This window comes from Bos taurus, chromosome 29, assembly GCF_002263795.3.
Source record: "Bos taurus isolate L1 Dominette 01449 registration number 42190680 breed Hereford chromosome 29, ARS-UCD2.0, whole genome shotgun sequence".
Lineage (NCBI taxonomy): Eukaryota > Metazoa > Chordata > Mammalia > Artiodactyla > Bovidae > Bos > Bos taurus.
This window is the reverse complement of record NC_037356.1, coordinates 24,666,089-24,685,927: the sequence shown is the minus strand read 5'-3', so window position 1 is coordinate 24,685,927 and position 19,839 is coordinate 24,666,089. Positions and strand designations below refer to the sequence as shown.

General features: G+C 41.4%; 1 protein-coding gene across 1 annotated transcript in view; it reads left to right on the top strand.

The window, feature by feature from the left end:
* Positions 1-19,839, top strand: part of LOC107131959 (ubiquitin-conjugating enzyme E2 variant 1-like) — a 38,591-nt gene that overhangs the window by 2,325 nt on the left and 16,427 nt on the right. Inside the window, exons 2-3 of the mRNA XM_015461172.1 lie at positions 1,346-1,524; positions 1,652-1,800. Of these exons, the coding sequence (XP_015316658.1) occupies positions 1,346-1,524; positions 1,652-1,800 (328 nt within the window). The remainder of the gene's footprint in view (positions 1-1,345; positions 1,525-1,651; positions 1,801-19,839) is intronic.

The following is a 19,839-nucleotide window of genomic DNA, read 5'->3' as shown; positions in this document are numbered from 1 at the left end:
GAGATATAATTTATTCATTGGTTTGGGGAAGTAGGATCTGAAGCTACCCTGTAGTTACCTTAGTTTCTATGGCTGTTGTAACAAACTGTCACACATTTGGTGGCTAAAAACAGCAGAAATGTATTTTCTCATGGCTATGTTGCAGGAAGGGGGACCCCTTCCAGGGCCCCAAACTGGGCTCTTGTCTAACACTTGAAAATGAATTGTCCAAGGAGACACATGTGCTGACAAAGCAAGAGATTTTATTGGGAAAGGGCACCTGGGTGGAGAGCAGTAGGGCAAGGGAACCCAGGAGAACTGCTCTGCCACGTGGCTTGAGTGTTGGGTTTTATGGTGATGGGATTAGTTTCCGGGTTGTCTTTAGCCAATCATTCTGACTCAGAGTGCTTCCTGGTGGTGCATGCCTTGTTCGGCCAAGATGGATGCCAGAGAGGATTCTGGGAGGTGGTCGGACACGTGGTGTCTCCTTTTGACCTTTCCTGAACTCTTCCGGTTGGTGGAGGCCTATTAGTTCTGTGTTCCTTACCGGGACCTCCTGTCGTAAAACAACTCATGCAAATAGTTACTATGGTACCTGGCCAGGGTGGACGGTTTCAATCAGTGTGCTTCCCCTAACAGGTATTTTATTGACATTGCGTAGTCTGTATACAAATGCAATCGCAAGTTCCTATGTGTAATATAAGACCCTCTGTCCCAGGCGTAAAAGCAGTATTAATGTAGTAGTGAAATGAGTATGAATTCCATTAGTCAAACTATGGGCCCAGACCTGTCACTTAATATCTACATCACCTTAGGAAAGTTATTTAATCTTCAAAACCTCAGTTTTCTCATCTGTAAAATGGAGATGATCATAGGACCCACCTCTGTAGAGCTGCTATGAGGATTAAATGAGATGAGGACTGTAAAGAACTTAGCACAATTCCTAGTGCTTAATTGTGTCTGACTCTTTGTGACCCTGTGGGCTCTTTGTGACCCACCAGGCTTTTCTGTCCAAGGGATTTTTCAGGGAAGAATACTGGAGTGGGTTGACGTTTTCTTTCTCCAGGAAATCTTCCTGACTCCGGGATTGACCCCTCATCTCCTGTGTCTCCTGCGTGGCAGGTGGATTCTTTATGCGCTAAACCATAGGAGAAGCCCAGCACATTGCCTGGTTAATACTAAATGCTTAATACCTCCTGGCTGTTATGGCAGTGCATCTAATCAGGGGTGGAGGTGTGTTCTGGGAGACCCCTAAAGCAGTAGGAGCGATGTGTAAACATCTGGAATCGTGGCATATGAGGATGACTATCCTTGGGGGGCACGAGATCTGTCTTCAGACATACGGATGTAGGCCTTTAAGCCACAGCGATACCAAATAGCAGCCACCATGGGCTTGGAAGTAAAAGTCCCTTGTGATTTCTGGCTGTTGGAAGAACTCAAAGAAGGCCAGAAAGGAGTAAGAGATGGCACAGCTAGCTGGGATCTAGACAATAACAATGACAGGACACTTACAATGTGGACATGGATGATGATTGGGCCACCAAGAACAATTTATGAAAACCAGATATACACCCTTAAAATAGAATGTGGACCTAAATACCCAGAAGCACCTCCCTTTTGTACAATTTGTAACAAAAAGTCATCTGAATGGAGTTAATAATTCTAATGGAGTGGTGGACCCAAGAACCATGTCAGTGCTAGCAGAGTGGCCGGATTCATATAGCATCAGAGTTGTTCTGCAAGAGCTTTGGTGCCTAATGGTGTCTAAAGAAAATATGAAGCTCCCCCAGCTGCCTGAGACACTCCCTGGTAGTTCAGATGGTAAAGAATCTGCCTACAATGCGGGAGACCTCGGTTCAATCCCTGGGTTAGGAAGATTCCCCTGGAGAAGGAAATGGCAACCCACTCCAGTTTTCTTGCCTGGAGAATCCCATGGACAGAGGAGCCTGGCAGGCTACAGTCCATAGGGTCGCACAGAGTTGGGCATGACTGAAGCAACTTAGCATGCATACATCAGCCTGGGAAATGAATATTGGGTTCTCACCCCTGTCACCCTCTGTTGTCATCGTCAGCTGATGTGTTTGTGTGTGTGTGTATGTTTTTCTTTGTTTTGTTTTTTTAGCTCAGGCTTTGATAAGGTGAAAAAAATAGTCATCGGGGTGCTGAGACCTGCCAGCCCTCGGAGTCCTTGGTGGTTACACTTGGAGAAAGGCCCCAGAAAGCACTTGCAAGCACACACAATCTCTCTGAATGAATTGTTTTCTTTTCCTGTAATTGCTTTGCCCTTAAAAATTGAAGAAGTTATAAACAGGGCTCTCATTTGGTCATCCTTGCAATTCATTTAGGTCTAATTTGAAAGCTGACAACCGGAACAAAAAGAACATTGAATTTGGTGCATACTTTGGTTTTGGTACTGCTGCTTCTCTTGGTTGTTAGCAGGGATTAAGAAAGAACTCAGAGTGCACAGCAAATCCTTGAAACTCCTGGCAAATGGCTGATTTTTCCACTTTTCTGTTCAGGACCACTAAATGCTTAGATGTGGATGCATACCGAAATAAAAGCATTTCATTGTGTTCCAAGATTATATATATATATATATATACACACACACACATATATATATACATATATATATATATGAAAGGCAATGCCAAAGAATGCTCAAACTACTGCACTCATCTCACACACCAGTAAAGCTCAAAATTCTCCAAGCCAGGCTTCAGCAATACGTGAACCATGAGCTCCCAGATGTTCAAGCTGGTTTTAGAAAAGGCAGAGGAACCAAAGATCAAACTGCCAACATCTGCTGGATCATTGAAAAAGCAAGAGAGTTCCAGAAAAACATCTATTTCTGCTTTATTGACCATGCCAAAGCCTTTGACTGTGTGGATCACAATAAACTGTGGAAAATTCTGAAAGAGATGGGAATACCAGACCACCTGACCTGCCTCTTGAGAAACCTGTATGCAGGTCAGGAAGCAACAGTTAGAACTGGACATGGAACAACAGACTGGTTCCAAATAGGAAAAGGAGTATGTCAAGGCTGTATATTGTCACCCTGCTTATTTAACTTATATGCAGAGTACATCATGAGAAACGCTGGACTGGAAGAAACACAAGCTAGAATCAAGATTGCCGGGAGAAATATCAATAACCTCAGATATGCAGATGACACCACCCTTATGGCAGAAAGTGAAGAGGAACTCAAAAGCCTCTTGATGAAAGTGAAAGAGGAGAGGGAAAAAGTTGGCTTAAAGCTCAACATTCAGAAAACGAAGATCATGGCATCTGGTCCCATCACTTCATGGGAAATAGATGGGGAAACAGTGGAAACTGTGTCAGACTTTATTTTTCTGGGCTCCAAAATCACTGCAGATGGTGATTGCAGCCATGAAATTAAAAGACGCTTACTCCTTGGAAGGAAAGTTATGACCAACCTAGATAGCATATTGAAAAGCAGAGACATTACTTTGCCAACAAAGTTCCTTCTAGTCAAGGCTATGGTTTTTCCAGTGGTCATGTATGGATGTGAGAGTTGGACTGTGAAGAAAGCTGAGCACTGAAGAATTGATGCTTTTGAACTGTGGTGTTGAAGAAGACTCTTGAGAGTCCCTTGGACTGCAAGGAGATCCAACCAGTCCATCCTAAAGGAGACCAGTCCTGGGTGTTCATTGGAAGGACTGATGCTAAGGCTGAAACTCCAATACTTTGGCCACCTCATGTGAAGAGTTGACTCATTGGAAAAGACCCTGATGCTGGGAGAGATTGGGGACAGGAGGAGAAGGGGACGACAGAGGATGAGATGGCTGGATAGCATCACCGACTTGATGCACATGAGTTTGGGTGGACTCCGGGAGTTGGTGATGGACAGGGAGGCTTGGCATGCTGTGATTCATTTGGTCACAAAGAGTTGGACATGACTGAGCGACTGAACTGAACTGAACTGAACTGAATTCTCGTTGTTGTTTTTCAAGAGCTAGAAATCCAACTTAAACTCAATTTTTTAGAAAAGGAAATTAGTAACTTTACCCCTAACTTTGGTCTTCCTTTGTGGCTCGGCTGGTAAGAATCCGCCTGCAATGCGGGAGTCCTGGGTTCGATCCCTGGGTTGGGAATATCCCCTGGAGAAGGGAAAGGCTACCCACTCCAGTATTCTGGCCTGGAGAACAGGACTCCCCACTGTATAGTCCATGGGGTCGCAAAGAGTCAGACATGACTGAGTGACTTTCACTCTCACTTTCACTCCTAACTTAAAAGTTTAGGGAAACACTAACTTTGAGCCTCATTACATACATAGATTTAGACACTGTCCTTAGGATTTGTCTTTTTCTCTCCACCACTCTGTCTATCCTGCCTTTCCTCTGTGTTGATTCTATTCTTAGGTAGACTGTGCTCTCATAGGGTAAAGATTGTTGCCAAGGACACCAAGCTTTCTCTTAACTCCTCAGCGATTCAACCAATTTCCAAAATATCCTGAAATTGATTTTCCAGGTTGTCAGGGTCCTGTAGCAGAGGCAGTTTTTCAGATGTGAGCAATCCAGGGTTGAACTCTGAACAACCAAGCCTGGGTCACATGTCTATTCCTGAACCAACCCCATAAGCAAGGATTTGAAATGCTCTGTGTGACCACCTTGGATCACACATTTGTTCCTGAGCTGCACCCCATCCCCCCAGCTTACTAGTGGGGAGATGGGGTTTCTAAGCACACTCAAGTAGCTTTCCCAGAAGGTGTGAGAATGAATGAAAGACAAATGAAAGCGATATATGTGTGTCCCCTATGGCTGCATTAGGGACCTGGTGGCAGATAGTGAATAGAATCTTTCCTCTACCTGGCTGACTGCTCATCTGTTGTTCTGGCTGGTTCACTGTGCCCTCGGTAGAGTCTAGGTGGAGAAAGGCTGAGATTCATTCAGATACCAGTGTTAACATTCTCTGGTTTGTCCAGATACCAGCAGTAACATTTCTCTAATTCACTCAGATACCAGCATTAATCTTCTCTGATTCATTCAGATACCAGCATTACCAACATACCAAGATACCAGACACCAACATTCTCTGGGGCTGTCCCCCTCCTGTGTCCAGTGGACCCAAAGCTCCTGAGTGTATAATGTATCACCCAACCGGGACCACTGTGAGAGTGAAAGGAAATAAGTATTCTAGGACAACAGGCAGAAGCCAGGGCTGTCCCAGGGACTCTGGGATGTGTAACTGTCCTGTATTCTGCCAGTGTTGACAGAACCCTTACTGTGCTGGCTCTGGGGCAAAGCAGCGGAAAGGGTGTTAATTTGGGATGTTTGTTCCAGCTTCTTTCTCTCCATGAACTGTAGCCTGCCAGTGTCCTCTGTCTGTGGGATTTCCCAGGCAAGAATACTGGAGTGGGTTGCCATTTCCTACTCCAGCAAATCCAAGAATGCAGGATATTCCCATTTATGAGTGTCTTCTTAGTGTCTTTCATCAAAGTTTTACAGTTTTCATTGCACAGATCTTTTACCTCCTTGGTTAAATTAATTTCTAAATATTTCATTTTTTGATTGCATTGTAAATGGGAATTTTAAATTTCTTTTTTGATTAGTTTGTTCTTAGTATATAGTATAGTATATAGAAACACAACTGATTTTTATATGTTGATTTTATATCCTATTACTTTACTGAATTCATTTATTAGTTCTAACAATATTTTACTGGAATCTTTAGGATTTTCTTTATATAAGATCACATCGTCTACAAACAGGGATAGTCTAACTCTTTCCTTTCCAATTTGGATGCCCTTTACTTCTTTTGCTTGCCTAATTGCTCTGGCTACATTTTCCAGTGTTTTCTTTTAAATGTGGTTGACATACAATACTAAATTTGTTTCAAGTGTACAGCATGGTGATTCAACATTTAAATACATGACAAAATTCTGGTACTATATTGATTGGAAATGAAAGAGTGGGTACCCTTGTCTTATTCCTGGTCTTAGAAGAAGAGCTTTCAACTTTTCACTATTAATTTTGATGTTAGCTGTGGGTTTGTGATATATGGCCTTTATCATGTTGAGATACATTCCTTCTGTACTTAAGTTGCTGAGAATTTTTATCATGAAAAAAACGTTGAATTTTTCAAATGCTTTTTCTGTGTCTGTTGAGATGATTATATGATTTTATCCTTTATTCTGCTAATGTGGTGTATCACATTTGTTGGTTTGCATACATTGACTCATTCTTGCGACCTAGGGATTCATAAACAAAGGAATGAAATTGGGTCCTCATCTTACATCACACACAAAAATTAACTTGAAATGTATTAACATGAAACTATTCACCTTCTAGAAGAAAGCAAAGAAAAAGCTCCTTGACATCAGTCTTGCAATGATTCGGGGGAAATGACACCCATAGCATAGGCAATAAAAGCAAAAATGAACCAAAAGAATTACACCAAACTAAAAGGCTTCTATACCACAAGGGAAGCAATCAACAAAATGAAAAGGCTACCCACAGAATGGGAGAATATATTTGCAAACCATATATCTGATAAGGGGGTACCATAAAAAATATATAAGGAACTCATACAACTCAGCAGCAAAAAGCAAACAACTCAATTAAAAATAAAAAATGATGCTCTTGAAGGTGGAAGATGTGGCAGATAGTAATGGCAGATAGATGTGGAAGGTGGCAGATAGTAATAATGACATCTGCACAGCAGGGTGAATTTAAAAAGTGCTTCTTTCTTATTTCTTTTGTACCTAGGAGTTATTTTCTACTCAAGCAGAATTATTTCCATCTTACAAATGAAAAAAAAAAAAACAAAACCCTAAAGCTTGAGAAGATTAAATAATTTGTTCAAGATCTCATAGCTCATCAGAAGTTTTATGTTTCTTTCAACTACACGTGTTCAAGACACAAAAAGGAGATGGGGTGTATATGGAAGGATAAATTCAACAGATGTAACATAAAGAATCTTTGATGGTTGGAAATAGAACCTCAAAGGAGAGAGTGGCACATTTTGTGAGTAGATTAGTGAAAAAAACCTTTTGGAGCTAGGGCTGTCAATTTAGATTCTAGGAACATTTCACAAAGGGTAGTCCCTTAAACTTAAACTCCTAAACCTCAGAAATACTCTCCAGAAATACCTTGATAACTTTTTATCTTTGTGATCCCCTAATTATGTCTGGCTGGAGATTGCATTCTAGGCTAGAAGTGATTTTATCAGGAGGAAAGGTTGTCTAGAACTTGTTTTAGGTCCCCAGGCGCTGTCAGAGCTAGAAGGGACTTTAGAAATCATTTTAATTCCCTCATATAAACTAAGTCGCAGAGAGGAGAAGTAACTCACTCAGGGTCATACAGGATCACACAAGGTCTACACAGTACAGATCTAACAGAGTAAGTACAGAGAAGGAAACAGGTTAAAATAAAGCAAAGCAATTTTTTTTAAAGGTCTGTACCAAAGGAGGTCTTAATTCACTTAGCACAGTATGAGTATTCCTATTGTGTTACATCCAAAAGCAGTTTCAATTTACACATAATGCAAGGAAATGTCTGTGTAAATCCCTCAAATAAGCTTTCCTGTTTTTTTTTTAATTACACTTCTTTTTTTTACTTTTAGTTAAGTGATTTACTTAATAGAATCTTATGAGAGTCCTACAGATAAGAAAACAGAGTTATGTATTACCAGGCATCTTAGTAAAGTGTAAGTAAATCAGATCAGTTGTTTCTGAACCTGGTTGATTTTCAAAATCACTTGGAGGACTTTTTGAATAAACAGATTGCCAGAGTCCCACTCCAGGGATTCTTATTTAGTAGGTCTGATGAATTAGACTGCTTCCTCCCAAACTTATTTTCAAAAAAAGAAAAGATTTTCAATTGTAAACTGCATCCTTGAAAATAAGATCATGAATTCGCAAGAAGTCTTAATACATAACACAGAATGCTTTTTTTGAAATGTCAAAGTCAAGTGACCATTCCTGTTTAAAAATTAATTTGGAGTGACAATACATACTAAGTGTCTATCCAAAATGGCCCTATACTTAGAAAGGTCTGAAAAAGTTAAGTTAGGAAGGCAGTAATAGTCGATAAATGGATTTTCTGTTGTATATATGTTTATACAGATGTTGTAAGTGAGACTTTTCAAAAAAACCCATAGGTTGCTGACAGCAGACAACTTTGCATATGTGTGTTAACAGGAGAATGTGCTGTGTTTCAAATGAATGGGGAAGCGGGTCTAAATGACTTTCAGATTAGCTGGAACAGATGGAAGGGTCACAGTTGAACAACTTGACACAGCAGCATAAAGGCAACGCTGGAGTGGAGTTCATTGCCTCTGACAGACGCTGTCAGTCAGCCCCAGTGCTCTCTCAAGTTAACCAACAGCCTAGGCCTTTAAAGATTTAAAAATGAATGATTTTCAAAAGTATTTTGAGAAAAGAACTGGAACTTATCTTTTTTTTTTTTTCAGGACAAAACTCTATCTGGGACCCACTAAGGATTTTAGAAACAAAGCATTAGATTATAGACACTTTGGAAATTAATATGCTGTAACTTGGAATTAGGGCCTTTCAGTAATAAATCATTTTGTAAAAATTTTGTTCACACGATGGCTTTTGAGAGTCTTATTGTCACACTAATTAAAACGCAGTGCAGAATACCAGAATGAAGGAAATGCAAGTGTTTTTTCCTTAACTATTCCGCATGTATTTTGATCCAGTGTTGTTATAACAATGAAGTGAAATGAAAGTCACTCAGTCATGTTCAGTTCTTCAGGGCCCCATGGACTGTAAACCACCAGGCTCCTCTGTCCATGGGAATCTCCAGGCCAGCATTCTGGAGTGGGTAGCTGTTCCCTTCTCCAGGGGATCTTCCCAACCCAGGGATAGAACCCAGGTCTCCCACATTGCAGGTAAATTCTTTACCATCTGAGCCACCAGTAACAATATGTACAAGCAAATATTAAAATATACCACATTTATGTTATTTTTTCTAGGTCTAACTTTTTAACTTGATATGTGTTAAACTTTGCATGTAGCCCAAATGGTTAAAACACACACACACACACACACACACACACACACACACACACACACACACACACACACACACAGAAAGCTTCAAGAATAAGCTGGGACTTGGAGGTAGCCTTGCCCCCTCAGGCCACTTAGGGGACCGTTAAAGAGTCTGAAGACTCCCTCAGACCATCAGCACCAGGTGGACTCACTGTAGAAAGCTACTATTTTCTTTCCTGCCTCAACACTGCTGATTAATCCAAATTAATACATCAGTTCCTAGGTGCTTCTATGCATGTTGCTAGAAAGGTTGAAATTCTGGAAATTTCAGAAAGATTGCAAAAAAAAAAAAAGAAAAAGAAAAAGAATGCTTACCATTTGCAACAACATGGATGGATCTAGAGGATATTATGCCAAGTGAAATAAGTCAGATAAAGACAAATACCATACAGTTTCTCTTATATGTGGAATCTAAAAAACAAAGCAAATGTAGTGCAATAGAAACAGATGCATAGATACAGAAAACAAACAGGTGGTTGTCGGAGAGGAGGGCTTGAGGGGCTAAGTGAAATAGGTAAAGGAGATTAAGAGGTACAAACTTCTAGTTACAAAATAAGTCACAGGGATGAAATACACAGTGTGTGGAATATAATCAATAACATTATATTAACTTTGTATGATGACAGATAGTAAGTAGACTTATCATGGTGATCATTTTCCCTGTGTAGAAATACTGAATCTCTATGTTATGTGCCTGAAACCAGCACAGTGTTATCGGTCAGTTATACGTTAGTTGAAAAGAAAAGAGAGAGGGAGGGACTCTGATTTTCATCGTTGGCTGACTGTGGACTCTTAATAGTCCCGTGAACTCAGAGTGCCCATGGAAAGCAGAGACAAGATGCTAATTATTAGAAGGGACTCTTGCACAATATATGTCATGACTAAGTGATTACCCTTGTAGCTTGATCTCCATTTGCGGAGGCTAGCATCCATTTGAAAAATAGTGACTTGAGAAGCAGATGAGTCACTGGAGCATCCTGCTGATGGTATTTCTATGACTCTAGTGGCATTTTAGGGGCTTCCCGGGTGGCGCTAGTGGTAAAGAACCTGCCCGCCAATGCAGGAGACCTAACAAGTGCAGGTTCGATCCCAGAGTCAGGAAGATCTCCTGGAAGAGGGCATGGCAACACACTCCAATATTCTTGCCTGGAGAATCCCATGGACAGAGGAGCCCAGCTGGCTACAGTCCATGGGGTCGCACAGAGTTGGACACGACTGAAGTGACTTAGCACGTACGCACACACAGTGACACTTTATAGCCTAAAGACATTTTCATAGGCCCATGGGCTGTGGCCCAAAGCTTCAAAGGCTGGAATACGATTCCCTTTGCACTTATCCATGTCATAGCACTACCATTGCCTCCACAAACAATGATCCGTCTTTGAAAATCTCTTATGCATAGCCTAGAAGAGAGAGTCTTTAACTGCATGATTCCAGTCTAGTCACAGCCACTTTTCTGATGTAGACACTTGAATCAAGCTGAGATTGAGTCAGTCAGCAGTGTTGTTCATCGGAGTTGTAGGCATGCAAAGTAGTCAACGTGTCTACCTAAAGCCTCATGCAGCTAGAATTTTGAAAGAATAAAAACTAAAAGTTTTGCAGAGAAAACTAATCTGTAAGAGGAAGAGTAGATTAGATATGGACAAAGGAGTCAAGGTGAGAGATCTGCATGGCTCCAGGTAGAGGAAAAGAACGGATAATTGTTCTGTTCTCACAAGACCTTGCTGTGCATTCTGCAGTTGGATTGCGGGAAATTCATCTTTATCCTCATGCTAAACTTACTTAAATTAATTTGACGAAGTTTCTGTTATGTACAAGCAAATATTATGATAAGAAAACTATGAAATTTCCATTATTCCTTTAAATTAAAAAAGTTTATTGGGCACCTGCCACCTACTATGTACCTGACATTGTGTCAACCTTTAGGACTACAGTAATGGAAAAGGCAGTGATAGACTCCTAAGCAGTTTACAATTTGTGTTAATGTGTCTTGTACTTTCCCAGCCATCTTCTCCAAGCCACTTGTGGGGCTTGTACTACAAATCTAGAGAAGTAAACCAAAGTCTTCCTCTGCTTCGATCTCTCTTCCTTTCTCCATTCATCTCTTCGCTAACCGGCCCTCTAAGTGCCAAAATGCACTCACTCTGGGTGACGCCAAGGAGGTTCTTTTTCCCATTGTGTTCTGCCTGCCCTTATTTATTTATTTTTTAGCCACACCACATGGCTTGCAGGATCTTAGTTCCCCAACCAGGCACCTCTGCAGTGAAAGCACGGAGTCCCAACTACTGGACAGCCGGGGATTTCCCTCTGCCTTCCTATCTTAAAACTTCCTTCTCCATGTCCAATTTTCATAGGTCCCTGCTAAAGAATGACTATGTATTAATGAATCATACATGTGGATGAGTCATTAATGAATTATTGTGGTATTTGTGTCATTTATCTGTTCTAGGGGGAACAACTATTAAATATCTTTTTTATTGTGGTAAAATACATATAATCTTAAAGTTGAATATTTTAACCATTATAAGGTATACAATAATGACATTTGGTACATACACATCACCCTTATCTAGTTCCAGAATATTTTTATCACGCCCCTCCTGCTCCACACACACCAAAAAACCTACCCACTAAGCCCCTTACTCTTCATTGACCCTCCCCCAGCCCCTGGCAACCATTAATCCACTTTCTGTCTCTATGGATTTGCCTCTTCTGGACTTTTCATATCTATAGAATCATAAAATATGTGGCCTTAACATTTTCAAGATTTGTCTATTCAGTAGTATAGATACTGGGCTTCCCTAGTGGCTCAGTTGGAAAAGAATCTGCCTGCAATGCAGGATATCTGGGTTCGATCCCCAGGTCAGGAGGATCCCCTGGAGAAGGAAATGGCAAACCCACTCCAGTATTCTTGCCTGGATAATTCCATGGACAGAGGAACCGGGCAGACTACAGTTCATGGGGTCGCAAAGAGTCAGACACGACTGTGCAACTTTCACTTTCATAGATACTATTTCATCCCTTTTTATGACTAAATAATATCCCTTGTATAGGTGTAACACATTTTGTTTGTCCATTCATCAGCTGAAGAATATTTGGGTTGTTTTCACCTTCTATTCTGGCTATTGTAATTAGGGTTGCTGTGAACATTCATGTACAAGTTGTTATTTAAGTGAATGTATTTCTAAAGAGAACTTGATGATATAGAAAAGTTACAAAATATTCTTAAAGTGAGTAAAAGCCTATGAAACTATAATTAGAGTCAGATTCAATTTTATAGTTTAATATATAGAGACTAGATGAATAGAAAAATCTCTGAAAGATTCACTTGTTTCTGAGTCACAGATCTATGGATAAATTCTTTTATACTTTTTCAGTTTTCTATAATTAACACATATAATTTTATAACAAGGAAAATCAACTTATTTAGCAACTTACGTAAGCAACTTCTTTAAAAATGAGTGCTTAGGGGTGAGAAAATAGAGGTAGTGAGGGTTCTGGTTGTTTTGAGGACCATGTCTGGCACAGGAGATGCTCGGTGATGCAGTACTAGTGGAGGATGAAGAACTGAAGGATTTTTAAAAAGAGGTAACTTAAACATATCTTCAGTCTGCACAAAAGAATCTGGCAAAGAGTGAAAGGGTAATAATATAGGGAAAGAGGAAGAACAAGGTCCTGATCTTAGAGAAATCAGAAAAGGACGTGATCAGGAATAGAGACTGGCCTAAGAAAAGGAAAAGATCCATCTTCCTCTTCAATGAGAGGGTGTTTTGGTGAGAGAGCAGGCCACATAGAGATAAACTATAGGTATATAGAAAAAGTTTGAGGGATTTCATACCTAATATACTTAATATTCTTGGTGAAACAGGTTAAGTCAGATGTTGGAAAGAGTAGAATAGATTGTGTTGCAACCTTGAGTAAAAATAATGAAAGCTTAACATGTTTAATGGAGAAGGTGATGGCACCCCACTCCAGTACTCTTGCCTGGAAAATCCCACGGATGGAGGAACCTGGTAGGCTGCAGTCCATGGGGTCATGAAGAGTCTGACACGACTGAGTGACTTCACTTTCACTTTCCACTTTCATGCGTTGGAGAAGGAAATGGCAACCCACTCCAGTGTTCTTGCCTGGAGAATCCCAGGGACAGGGGAGCCTGGTGGGCTGCTGTCTATGGGGTGGCACAGAGTGGGACACAACTGAAGTGACTTAGCAGTAGTAGCAAAATGTTTAAGGGAAATAATCAAGGAAACCAAGACTTCTGCAGCACTCAGTCTGCCCTTTATTGCCTACACTGTATTCTAAAATCCATTAGTTATACTTTCCGTGTTTAAGAAAACTATATATAGATTTTTTTCCCCTTTCATTGCCAAACTGATCCTGTTTTATAGATGCGATAGCTTCTAGAGCATATTGATAATACAATTTGGAGATGTTTCTATAGTTCTCTTTTGCTATTAGGGCTGTATATCATCTTGTATCAACACTTTCTTTGGAATTGCTTAATATTGCTATATATCCAGAAAATTCTTTCCCTTTGCTCATCCTTACACTTGGAAGCCTTTATTTGTCCAGTATTGAGATTTCTATGATTGATTATGTGTCACCTTTACATACCTCTTTAAACTCAGAAGAAAGGGAACATACACACTTCAGATTTATATAGTATTGCTTTTGCACTCAGAGTTAGGTTGGACTGTATCAGAGATATGAAATAACATTATTTGCAATGAGAGAGAGATCTGTGTTGTATGTAAATATCTGAAAAGAATCATTCTAGCGCTGGTAAGGCAGGTCTCTCCAAGTCCTGAGAGACTCAGGCTCGTTCTGTCTTGCCACAATCAGGGTGTTTGCTATGCTCATGGTTCCAGCCACCACACCCACATTCCAGGTAGCAAGATAGAGGAAAGAGGAAAGAAGAGACTAAGGGAAGTTTATGGACGCTACCACATGATGCTTTTACTTCCATTTCATTGGCTAGGACTTAGTCACATGACTGAATCCTACCTGCAAGGCAGGCTGGGAAATGCACATTTTATTCTAAGTGATCATCTGCCTCACTAAACAGTTCACTGTTTAGCAGAGAGAGGGGAATGGGCAACCCCTGTGAGGGGCAACCCATAGTTTATGTCACTCAATGATAAGAGAAGTCACTTCATCTACTGGAGTAGAAGGAAGCAGTCACCAGCAGTGTCAAGGAAAGGATACTGACTTGTGTGTAAGATGTTTCTTTTTCGGGTATAGTTGTCTGAGTTAACCTCACTCAGTTTCATCTCTAACTTGCAGGACTGCTCTTTCAAGGATCTACCTTTGACTGGGTTCTTTGTGCATTTTGACTGACCATCCATCCATGTCAGGTGTGGTCTTTGCAAAAGAATTCCTATTCCTTTTGTGTTAGAGCATTCTGCCTTTCTACAGGCTTTAGGAAACTTGAAATTTGATTTACTTTATTGATTTCCCCAAGGAAATGTTACAAACTAGAGGTTGCTATCTGGATTCCATTGGGGTTTCTTCCATGGACAACTCATGGCATTCTGATGGGCCATCCAGAAACATGGTACTGCTTGTATTATAATCTGTAGTAATTAGAAATTATAAACCCATTCATCTAACTTTAAGGAAGGAGCAGTTTTTGTGAGGACGCACAGAAACTGAATCTGGTACCAGAAAACCACCAGTACCTCAGGTAGCTGCTCTCTTGGTCTCTCCTATGGGCCATGTGATTTTTCATAATGATGTTACAGCTTCATCCATGTCTGGTCCAGGTTCCTTGCTCTCTATCACCCAGCATCCTCCTAGACTCGGTGAGCCTGTGGTCCCAAGCAGACACCCCAGCCTCAGGTTTGCCTCAAAACTCTTCTGTTCAGCTGTAGCAGCTACTGTCTTGCTCTTGTTCATCACAGAAGAATCTGGATTGACCCAGCTCAATTTTGCTAAAAGGCTTTTTAGGTATGAGCAGGATGAGAAGAACACAGTGCCGAACATGGCTGTTAAGAGCAGTGGGGACTGTAGCTCTCGCTGGGCTTGTCTGCAGTTGCTTCTAACCTAGGTTGTCTCCAGGACTGTTCCATATCCATTGTCTTCTTAGCCAACAAGAATAAATGCCAGCCTCCTGAGCCATGCGTTCAAGGCTGCACCCTCTTAAATGTGCCCAACCTACTGAGCGTGCCTCCCACTCACCCTCTTTGCCAGTCTCCCTGAACTATTTACTGCAAAACCCCCCATAGATAGTCCCACCTCCAGGCCTTTGCTCACACTGTGTCTGCCTTGCCTTCCCCACTCCTGTCAGCCTGCAGAGGCCAGCCAGAGCTGCTCTTCCTTTATAACAGTAACAAGTAACTGCTTGTTGAACATCTGCCAAGAGCCAGGTATTCTCCCAGATACTTTACATATCCAACTTCATTTAAGCCTCTCTACTTACCTTTCCTTGGAGAAGGAAATGGCAACCGACTCCAGTATTCCTGCCTGGAGAAGCCCGTGGACAGAAGAGCCTGGCAGGCTACAGTCCATGTGGTCGCAAAGAGTCGGACACGACTAAGTGACTAACACACACACACACACACACACACACACACTTACCTTTCAGAGTAGGTATCATTATTCCCATTCTACAGCTAGACAAAAGAAGGATTGGAGGAGTTAAAGTACTTATACAAATTCATGCAGGGAGCAAATGTCAAAGTTGGAATTCTGGCCCCAGAGTCTGATTCAGAGTCTGTACTTTTTCTTAACCCATGCTAAGTCGTGAAGAATTTCCTGATAACTCGAATCCCCAATTTTCTTGACCTGTTTGGAATAGTACCTGATGTCTATTCTGAATGACTGATTTGACATTTAATAGATGATATGGTTGTCTTTTGGGGTGTGAATCTTCCTTCCTCAATTAAACTCTAAACCTATTGGTTCTCAATGGGCTGGCACTGCCCCTCAGAGGCATTTTGTAAATATTTATGTGTGGTGACTAGTGATCACGTTGATTGGTGAGGACTATTGTCATATACATGCAGAGGCAATGCAGAGGATAGTCCCAGACAATAATTACACCACAAGTCACAAAATTTTGTGGTATTCCACTAGATATTCAAAGTTAAAAACTTTTTATAATTGTCTAAGGCTCAAACCTAACTCTGGTTTATTTTTATTTTTTATTTATTTTTAATTGAAGGATAATTGCTTTACAGTATTATGTTGGTTTCCACCAAACATCAACATGAATCAGCCAAACTCTGTTTTACCTATTTTTTGTTCTTGTTCAGTTGCCAAGTCATGTCCAACTCCACAACCCCATGGACTGCAGCACGCCAGGCCTCCCTGTCCCTCACCATCTCCTGGAGTTTGTCCAAGTTCATGGCCATTGCATCAATTATGCCATACAACCATCTCATCCAATGTCACCCCCTTATCCTCCTGCCTTCAATCTTTCCCAGCATCATGGTCTTTTCCAGTGAGTCGGCTCTTTGTATCAGGTGGCCAAAGGATTGGAGCCTGTAGACACCAAGTAATCATTGCACAGTTTAATATACAGAGAATTTCCCAGGAATGTAGCAACCACTGTTAAAAAACAAAGAAGGGCTATTTTATATATATGTATATATATATATATATATATTTTTTTTTTGCTTTACATAATTTTGCTGTTTTCTGTCAAACTTCAACATGAATCAGCCATAGGTATACATATACCCCCTCCCTTTTGAACCTCCCTCCCATCTCCCTCCCCATCCCATCCCTCTAGGTTGATATAGAGCCCCTGTTTGAGTTTCCTGAGACATACAGCAAATTCCCGTTGGCTATCTATTTTACATATGGTAATGTCAGTTTCCATGTTACTCTTTCCATACATCGCACCCTCTCTTCCCCTCTCCCCATATCCATTTTGTTTAGCCTGGCCTTTGACTAAGAGTTTTCAACCACTTCAGAAAATTACATCCACTGATGGCAACACTGTGGTGCTTGATTCTCCAGCAAAATACAGGTCTGTTGATCCACTTTTATAGTGACCGCATTTACAATAATCCTACATGTAGATAAAAACTTTTGATCTCTCATAACTTTAGTGTAAGCTTCCTCAAGCATTTACATATTTAAATATATGCTACTATAAATTATTTTTCTTTTATTTCTCCTTTATATCTCTGACAGGGTATCACATTTTTTTTTTTTTTTTGAAATTATATATGTAGGTTGTTGTTGTTCAGTCGCTTAGTCATATCCGACTCTTTGTGACCCTATGGACTGCAGCACACAGGCTTCCCTGTCCTTCACCAACTCCTGGAGCTTGCTCAAACTCATGTCCATTGAGTCAGTGATGCCATCTAACCATCTTGTCCTCTGTCATCCCCTTCTCCTCCTGCCTTCAATCTTTCCCAGAATCAGGGTGTGTTCTAATGAGCAGGCTCTTCGCATCTGGTGGCCAAAGTATTAAGAGTATCAGCTTCAGCATCCGTCCTTCTCATGAACATTTAGAGTTAATTTTCTTCAGGATTGACTGGTTTGATCTCCTTGCAGTCCAAGGGACTCTTGAGAGTCTTCTCCAAAACCACAGCTCAATATGTAGTTTATATCATATATGATAATGTGTGTGTATGTTCAGTCACTCAGTCACGTCCAACTCTTTGCGACCCCGTGGACTGTAGTCCGCCAGTTTCCTCTGTCCATGGAATTTCCCAGGACAGATTCTTCCCAGGCAAGAATACTGGAGTGGTTTGCCATTTCCAACTCCAGGGGATCTTCCTGACCCAGGGATTGAATCCACGTCTCTTGCATTGGCAAGCAGATTCTTTACCAGTGAGTCAGGGAAGCCCTGGAAGGTATATGATAATACCTATAGATTGTTTTAGTATAGTAAAAGGGATGTTAACACTATGTATGGAGAGAGAGAAAAGGATGAAGAAGCAGGGCTGTGAGCCCTGGGAGGGCAAAGACTAAGTCTTATGCTGGTGTAACTCCTCAGGACTCCTGGTGGAACTCTGTGTACTTTGGAAAGAGGTGAGCATTTTGGGCATAAACTGAGAGCAGGAGGTGGCTCCAAACAAGACTGGAAGTCCCTTTCTCTCAGAGTTCATTCACGTTTGAAAATTGAATGGCAATGCAATATCTCTTGTTCCTGAACATGCCTCTTGGGCCGACACTTTTGAGCTTTGACTGTTCCTCCACCTGGAAGCTCATTTCCTCTTTCAACAAATCTTTGCAAGAACAAATCCAGATTTATCTTTTAAGGCACAATTCAAGAGGATTTTTTGATCCTGTCCTTTCGCCTGCCAATTCTTGAAAACTGAACTCGTCTCTCTTTCTTCTGTACTCCCACAATATTTTGCTTGCACCTCTTTTGTGGCACAGTGGGTTTTTTAAACCATGGCTTAGAGTTCTTTGTATGTAATCTCCTTATCCTACTGAGAGTGAGTTCTTGGCCGTGGGGATCATTTATTGACTCATTTCCATATCCCCACACATGGAAGAGTGGCTTCCCGGATGGAACTAGTGGTAAAGAACCCGCCTGCCAGTGCAGGAGACATAAAAGACACGGATTCATCCCTGGGTCAGAAAGATCCCCTGGAGAAGGGAATGGATACCCATTCCAGAATTCCTGCCTGGAAAATTCCATGGACAGAGGAGTCGGGTGGGCTACAGTCCATAGAGTCACAAAGAGTCGGACACAACTGAGCAATTTAGTGCACACACACACGCATATTGCAGAGGACCGGGCACAGAGTAGGTGTTCAGTAGACAGCTGAATGAGTAAGTGAATTACTCACAAGTAGTCCTGCTGAGAGGAAAGATGTCTCAGAGTGATGGGTTCTCTGGGGTGGGTTGGAATTGGGGTGGAATTCCCTTTGAACAATTTCCCCCAGGACTTTACCTCAGACAGCTTTGTGCTGATCCTAAAGGGGGAGCAACTTGAATAGGACACAAATGCCTTTCTTCTTGTTAAGAGAAAGAATGCTCACGTGTTCAGTGAGGGAGCCTCCTTCCTAACCTCAAGCCCGCTTGATTCTAGAGGTTCCAATTAAGAATCTGCCTGCAGTGTAGGAGACCTGGGTTCAATCCCTGGGTTGGGAAGATCCCCTGGAGAAGTAAATGGCAACCCGCTCCAGTATTCTTGCTTGGAGAATCCCATGGACAGAGAAGCCTGGTGGGCTACAGTCCAGGGGGCTGCAAGAGTCGGACACGACTGAGTAGCTAAACCAGCACCAGCACACACCAATCAGCGTGTGGATTAAAACCTTGTGGTTTCATAGAGGAAGTGTTGCTGGTGCCTGATATTTCAAAACAAAGACCTCAGAGATGGGTCACCTTGAAGTTTGCATTTTGTGCCAATGATGTTCCAGAGGAAATGCTGGGGGAATAAGAAGAGGAAAGGAGGTTGCCCCCACTTTTGGCCTCATTTTCCTCTAAATGAGAAATCTCTAAAAGGATCTTTCTATCTTTCTGGTAGGGAGGCAGCAAGGCATTTGTTTTGTTTATTTCACACAATGAAGTAAAAGGTGAACAAAGAATAAAGAGAACAGTAATCCAAAGTCTTATATAATATTTTCCCTAAGTGCTCTCATGCCTCAGTGATCTTAAAAGAGGCCTTTGAAGTCATGGGGATATTCACTCCCATTATTTGAATGAGGAACTATAACAAAATGTGTCCACCTAGGGTGTTTTCAAGAGACAGATGAAAAGTGGACTTCCCTGGTGGACCAGTGATTAGGAATCCACCTGCCAGCCAGTGCAGGGGACATGGGTTCAGTCCCTGGTCCAGGGAAATCCCACATGCCACAGAACAGCCAAGCCTAAGAGCTGCAACTGCTAAGCCTGTGCCCCACAACTGCTGAAACCCA